Source organism: Cyprinodon variegatus, unplaced genomic scaffold, assembly GCF_000732505.1.
Source record: "Cyprinodon variegatus isolate N-32 unplaced genomic scaffold, C_variegatus-1.0 Scaffold102, whole genome shotgun sequence".
Lineage (NCBI taxonomy): Eukaryota > Metazoa > Chordata > Actinopteri > Cyprinodontiformes > Cyprinodontidae > Cyprinodon > Cyprinodon variegatus.
Window position 1 is genome coordinate 17,665 of NW_015150555.1, and position 7,919 is coordinate 25,583.

The 7,919-nt window shown below is 37.0% G+C and overlaps 1 protein-coding gene across 1 annotated transcript in view; it reads left to right on the forward strand.

Annotated features, from left to right (window-relative positions):
• Positions 1 to 3,149: 3,149 nt before the first annotated feature.
• Positions 3,150 to 7,919, forward strand: part of chrnb3 (cholinergic receptor, nicotinic beta 3) — a 28,281-nt gene continuing 23,511 nt past the window's right edge. Inside the window, exon 1 of the mRNA XM_015374400.1 lies at positions 3,150 to 3,506. Coding sequence (XP_015229886.1) covers positions 3,434 to 3,506 — 73 coding nt within the window. The 5' untranslated portion in view covers positions 3,150 to 3,433. The remainder of the gene's footprint in view (positions 3,507 to 7,919) is intronic.

The window sequence follows — 7,919 nt, forward strand, 5'->3', positions numbered from 1 at the left end:
AGATCTCTGATATAAGATAGAGCTTGGCCATTTAAGGCTCTATATGTGAGGAAGCCAGTGAAGAGAAGCAAGGATGGAGGAGATGTGATCTCTCCTTTTCATTTTCATCAGAACTCTGGTTGCAGCACTTTGGATCAACTGAAGGCTTTTAACTACAGTTTGAGGACTTTCTGATAGTAAAGAATTACAATAGTCCAGCCTTGAGGTAGCAAATGCATGGATTAGTTTCGCAGCATCATCCCAGGACAGGATATTTCTAATTTTTGCAATATTGTGCAGATCAGAGAAGGAAATTCTAGAAACCTCTTTGATATGGGATTTAAATGACAGGTCCTGATCAAAAATAAAACCAAGATTTTTACTTTTTTATCTGAAATCAGTTTAATCCCATCCAAATGAAGTGTCTGACTAAGCTTCTTTTTCCAAGACTCTGGTCCAAAGAGTTTTTTCTGCATTTAGGAGCAGAAAGTTAAGAGTCCTCCAGGTTTTTGTCTTCAAGAAATGCCTGTAATCTATGTAACTGGTTAGCTTCATCATCATTTATATAGAGATATAGCTGAGTATCATCAGCATAATGGTGGAAATAACCCCATGCTGTCTAATAATTCTACCAATTGGGAGCATATTTATAATAAGGAGAATTGGTCCTAGCACTGATCCCTGTGGTACTCCACAGGTAACCTTTGAGCATGAGGAAGATTTGTCATTAAGGTGAACAAGTTATTTAAACCAGTCTAGTGCTGTTCCTTTAATTCCTACAAAATATTAAAGTCTTTCTAAAAAAAATTATGATAAACTGTATCAAATGCAGCACTGAGATCTAACAGGAAAGGTACAGATACAAGTCAATTATCTGAGGCCATGGAAATATCATTAGCAACTTTCACCAGAGCTGTTTCAGTACTCCGAGGAGCTCTAAAGCCAGACTGAAACTCTTCAAAAAGTTCATTATGGTGTAAGTTATCGCAAACTTTTTTGGCAACTACTTTCTCAAGAATTTTGGATAAGAAAGGAAGATTGGATATAGGTGTCATGATTTAATTAAAGGTCTGACTCAAAAATGCAGAAGACCAAACAGAGAGACCAGGGAAAAGTTTAACAGGTTCATTAAGAATATTGAGATGAGTCCAGTGCTGCTCAGAGTAGAATGAAATGAGTCCAATGCTGCTCAGAACACAGCTCAACCAGAACTGAAAGGTGAGGGGAAGACACTGTGGTTAGTTCAGGCTCAGTGGGAAATTTGAATCTTTGGTTTGAATTGGAGGAATAGGTTGCAGACTCACTTCTCCAGGAAAAGGTGTCCTTTATGGAATCCAGTCTGTGTGGAATGTTCCAGAGATTGTCTTGTTTGGTGTTGGGCGGACTGGGTTACTCAGACTGCGGTTGTTCCTTGGTGAATGTAGAAGTTGACTGCCACTCAGATTTCCTGCTGTACTTGAATGGGCTGCGGTGCAGATGAAACCTTTGCTTGGTGTGAAGCTCAAACGATCTCTTGGGAAAAGTGGATCCAAACTTCCTGTTTGGGACCCCAGCTCAGTTAGAAGCTCAGTTTATCCAGAGAGAGAAAATCCAGTTTGCAGGATGACTTCCTGCCGAGAGGCAAAGAAAAAAAAAAAAAAGTTAAGACTCAGGTTGACAAAAACTCAGCTTGGCTATAGTACCCAAAACTGGCAAACAAAAACTCAGGTTAGACTCTGCTAAACTAAGCATGGCTAGAGTACCCTGTATAGGCAAACACTCTGGCGTCGAGGTAGTGGCATACAGCAGCTTAAGAGCACTCCACAGATAATGAGGCAATGAGCTGCAGGTGTGCAGGGAGACCCAATGAGGATGGGGCACCACCTGGTGGAGGAGGAAAGGAAACACAAAAACAGACCACACAAACTGGATTCCTGACAATAGGTCTATAATTTTTTAGAAGAGATCTAGGTCAAGAGACAGTTTCTAAAGTAAAGATTTTATTACAGCAACCTTAAAAATACCTTTGGTACATATCCCTTTAACAGAGATAGATTAATCACATCTAAAATGGTGGACGAGATCAAAGGAAATACTTCCTTAAATAACCTGGTGATGCAAACAGCAACTTTAAAATAGAGCTTGCACGAGGAGAAATGGGCTTCTTCATGCTCTCACAAATGTTTAACAGCCGTTTCCTCTTGGGAGCAGGTACAGAGTTGTGCACGTGTTTTTTTTTTTTTTTCAGTTGAGAGGGCAAGTTTTTTTTGTTTTTTTTTAATTCATGAAAATCCTCCATTATACCTTTAAGGCTGAAACTGAACTGTTTTACCTAGATAGAAAATGCTACATGCCAACTAACATGTAGGTTAGACTCAACACCCTATTTCTACCTGGGCTGCAGCATCATGCTGTGGGGATGATTTACTCACTTAATCTAAAACTGATCAAATTGATGGAAAGTTGAAGGGAGCAATCATGGAATAAATTTTAGAGGCTGTAAAATACTTGAGACACAAATAGCTAAATTGGATGGTGTAGATCCAATAATCAATAGGTTATATGCCGTAAAGAGAAAATGATCTGTCTCTCCAAGTCTTCAGTGAAATTATATATACTGTAATATATACATATATACTGTAAATAAATATTTTTATAAAACAAACTTTAAATAATCAATTTTTATATTTATAAATATCAATTTAATGTAGAATGATTTTGATAAAAGAAGGTAAGTAATGACGATGGAAAAGAGGTTCGCTCCAGCACTTAAACCTCAAAGAATTTTATCCAATATACCTTTTATCTAGACGGATGTTTATATGCATCTATTTGTTAGCAGGCTGTAGGAAACAGTAAGTTAGTGTTTATTTAGAAATATGGACTTTGTGCTTGTTCCTGTTGGAACAGTGTAGATTGACCCAGAGGTTCTGGTGCCTATCCACTTTTTGACCACCCCTCAGTGTACATTGGTTATTGCCTGGCCACCCTTACAAAAAATTTCTGGCAACGCCTCTGGAATATATCAAATAAACAATCTGAATTTAAATAAGATGCAGCTTTATAGTGGAAAAATAGGTAACCCGTCCTGAAATTTCAACCACAGTGATCAGCGCCTCCTTTCTTTACACATTAATGAAAGCATTTCCCTGTGGATGTTGCATAGATGTGTCCTCCTTCAAACTCAGTGACGGGTCTGTCCCGCCCTCAGCTCGTTGGCTCAGCTCTGGAGCAACCAAGCTGGACTCATTCGCAGAAGAAGCTGCCGAGAAGCACAGCTGGTTCCGTAGAAGCGAAAAGACGGACCGACACCAGCCGCTGTTCTCCATCGCCGGGGAGGGCGCGTTGCGCGCAGCCATAAACACGCTGCCGTCCTTCATCGTTTCTTATTCAAAGCGGTGGGGATGCACCTGGGGGTCTCACATGGCCGCTGAGGAGACGCAGAACGGTAGAACATTCTGATCCATTGCTGAAGATGGGGCAAAGGATGAAGTTTGCTGCTGCGGTGCTTTGGTTCTCCTTGGCTCTTTGGGAGGCTGCCGCGCAAGGTGAGAATCTGGAAAGGAAATCCTGATGTAAACTGATGAAAGTGATTTGACAATAGAGGAGGGAAGGTGGGGAAATAGACTTGGAGTCGCTCTGTGCAACCCATCACATCAGGCTTATTATTAAAACCAATTAGAGAGCATTTAAAATATTCAGTCTAGTGCGCACTTTATATAGGGTTTACGACTGAATGGACGTTTTGAAATTATACTTTATCATCGAGCTAGGAAGCGGGACAATACGCTGGGGTCAGTGAACAGGACCGCGTTCATCTTTTATTAAAGAGTGAGTTCACAGCGCCCCCCGAGGGACGTGGGACACATGATGAGCTGAGAGGAGAACTGTTGCGGAACAATAAGAGCCAATTCAACAAAGGAGGGGAATGAAATCCCTCATATAATAAAGAGATTCATCTCTCAAACGCTTTATTATGAGAAAAGAGAGGCAGGATTCCCTGTCTTCTGGAGGTTAGACTTACTTATGAGCGTACAGATTCATTTTATAAAGAAATAGCCTGTCATTTAAAAATTGCAAGTAGGAATAGGCCCACTTAGTTGTGAAAAATATCAACATTTATCTCTTTTAAGAAAAATATTTTTAATTTACTCAAGTTACAGTTGCCTCACTGCACCCAATTCATTTACAGTTGAGTTGTATTATAAAGAAGTCAAATATTGTTTCTGTTGTTTTTTGTTTTGTTTTTTTTGTCTCTCCCAATTTTGTCTTTTTTTTCTTTATCTTCATTATTTTTACATTGGTCCAAGATTGTCTAGAGTCCGGGAATCTTGATTAGCTGTGACCCCAATCCCTTTACAAAATACGGTCCTGATTAGTTTACATTTGTCTGATTCATCTGCCTTAGGTATGCATGCCTTGGTTTTGTCCACTTTTATCGTTTTTTTCTTTTTTCTGTGTTCTTTATTCAATTTTGTCTTATTGTCATCAAAAAACAAAAGTTATTTAAAAAAAACAGTACGGTGTATTTTATTTTAAGGTTAGGGTTTGAAAAGTGGGTGCTTTAAACAGTGATTTAAAAAAATGCAATTTGTTATTACATGTTCACTTTTCAACTGATACATGGAAAGAGTTTGACTGAAAGCAGATAATTCATTTGTTTTACTCATTAAACAAATTATATATATATATATATATATTAAAAAAAATTTAGATGAAGAAAAATAAAGACACCCTACCTACAAGCAGCGTCCTTTGGCTGAAACCATTTCAGTGAGAAGCATCTTATAGCCCTATCATCATCATGTTCATTTGTGAGATTTCATGTGTTTTTTTTGTGTTTGTTTTGGTTTTTTGTGTTTTTCTATTAAGTGTTTCTTGAATCCACATGATATTTAAGTCACATATTTCAATGACATCAAGTCTGGGCTTTGGCTCAACTTTGCACTTATAGTTTCTTATTTCTCATTCATTTAAAGTTTATATTGTTATCTGTAACATTGAGTGGTGAAAAACACATTCTTTATTACATTGTTAAATCCTTTACCACATTCATAAGCTCCTATTCCTCTTTTGTGGGGAAAGACCATACCCACCAAGAGCACATATGTTGTTAAAAAGGCCAAACTGTCTTCGAAAAGCTAATTTGTGATATCACTCTGAAAAACATGTAAATTTAGAGAAAAAATACTAACAGCTACAGACACCAGCATTTTACCATAAATTTAAATAATCTTTACCATAAGTTGTTCTGACAGTAGTTTGCTATCAAAGTAAATATATTACAGCTACTGTAACGAAAATGGTAAAATACAGGTGAATTGAACTGCTGGTAGTTTACTGTAAATTTACATTACATTGGAAACTGTCATTTATTTTAAATGAAGTTTACTGTTAATTACTGTTATTTAATTATATACTGGTATCTGTAGCTGGCAGTATTTAAAGGTAGGTTTAGTCTAAATTGTAGACTTAGTTTTAGAGAAACATAATGCACTCACATTAACTGGATTTTTGGGCTTTATACATAATTTGTTAGCAACAAGTAGTATTGGTAGAATCATAATCATAGTATTCTACTTAGTGTAGGCATGCCTCATGAATTAGACTCACTGGAATTTGAGGAATTACACTTTGTTTTGTCTTAAATAATGTTTAACAGACTCCTTTTTTACAATCTTTAAGATGCATGACAGTTACTATACTGCCACCTGTGGTCAAACAAAGACCTGCAGCAATCTTCTGCTCATTCTCGTAGCTCCTACTTGACAAGATTTGTTTGTATTTATTTATTTTTTTACTTTTTTCACCTTAGCTATAGTTGCCATTGATGTCTGCGTAGATTAAGAAGTAAATATTAATACTGTTCTGCACTTACAAAATATAAGATGAAGGCTGGCTGGCAAATTTAAACCGGTTTCAACATCTGGTGTTGCACAATACTGTATAGCATGGACAAGTGTATGTCCGAAAAACAGTAAGCATATCCAAAGAGGGATAAAACTTGTAATTCATGCTTTCAATGTTCATTGAAATTGGTCATCAATAGTTTGATGACAAGGGATATGCAATGTGCAATGTGATTTTTGCTAATACCCTTTTCCTATTCTCTAATCTTGGGGTACCAAGTATATTATAACGTTAACAGTCATAACTAGGACTGGGCACTTAATTGCATTTTAAATATTATAGCAATTTAGAAAAATGCAATTTTCATATTGCAGAGGCACTAAACTTTTAGTCACAATACATTTAACAAGATTAAGAAACTGCATTTCTCCCTCCAGCCCCTTAGGTGGCAGTAAAAGGATTAAAGCTGGTATGCTGTCACACCAAAGGAAAAAGAGAGTTGGAGCTAGCAACTAGATCTATGCTATATAGTAGAAGAAGAACTGTTTCAAGCAAATTTTACAGTAAAGTCCTGCAACACTGGATTCTGGACGAGAAGGCTTTCAAGGTTAAGAAAAACCTGAAACCCTGCAGTAAAGCATCGCCATGCTTTTGCTTAGTGCAAAAGAAAATGGCAAAAAAAAAATTGCAGTTGAAATATTGGTTGAAAAAAACGCACTTTGATCTTTGGCAAAATTGTTCAGTCCTAGTCATAACTGACTGTTGAATACCAACATTTAAACTGGATCTTTCATTTGGTCCTGGAACCCAGTATATTTTTGGTCCAATATAAATAATATATATATAACCTGCAATAAAATAAAAAGAAACTAAAAAACCAACAAAAAATAATTTCAATACTATACCAGAATTTTTTTTTCATTAATAGGGAATCAGCTGTAATTAATATTAAAAATCGTGTTGTGTTTTTTATACTTGGCTAGTGGGAACAATGGCGGCTCTATCAGTTGCATTGTATATTTTTTACTGTGGTTGATTGGCGTTTGGTACCGTTGCCTAGCAACCAACATTCTACCTAGAACTCTTAGGCTGATATGGAAAAATGGCTTTCAGAAAAATTCTAACAGCGAAACAGGCTTTAGAAATGCTTCAAAATATTGATGATAGCGATTTAGACGGAGAAGGAGACACCGATGAGGAGGACTGGCCGCTAGGGAGCGGCTCAGATTCTGACAGCAAGTCAGATGATGATCGCCCAGCCCCGGCAAAATGCAGACATATGGGTGACCCATCAGACAATAGGGAAACTTTTGTTAAAGTTTTGGATAGTACTGATCACAACCCAGGCATTGCACTCAGTGGCCCAAAAGCCAAACCAAAGCCCATGGTCTACTACTGTATAATCACACACAGGTCAGCATGGATGTGTTGGATCAGATGATTAGAAAGTATTCTTTAAAAGCTCCAATGCAGAATTGGCTTGTGGCTATATTTTACGGTTTGCCTGGACATAGCAGCTATAAACGCGTTGGTTTTGTTTGAACGTTACTGTCTCAGCTTTGTAAGTGTCAGAGCTGCACAAAAAATGCTGATATGATGTTTGTCATAAATCTGAAAAGGTAGTGTGCGGGAAATGTGTGGGGGTAATCAATCAATTTCTGCAGATAAAATTGTAATTCTAAACTTTTAACATGTGTGGTAAAACTGTCTTATTTATTTTACAGATTTATTTTTAATACAAATTTAAACCACAAATAATAACAGCATACAATACAGCCTTTAAAAAAATATATATATATTAGACCTGTTCTAAGGTGTACCTATCCACAATGAGTTTATATTGCACACTAGAACCATTTCAGTTAATGAGATTATCACTACTCATGCATTCCATTGGGAAAATGTCACCTGTCCAATTTACAGCCAGTGGGAGTTCTAGTATCAGAATTCTGGGAGACCTGGTGTTAAAAACACGAACACACACACAATTGCATATGCTCTCTTTTACCTTCTAGACTGAAATATTTGATTAGAATCCTCAGCCAAACTAAGTCCCTAAAGGAGCTACTTACTTTATTTTCTCTCACATTGAAAGTACACTTATCAGTGTT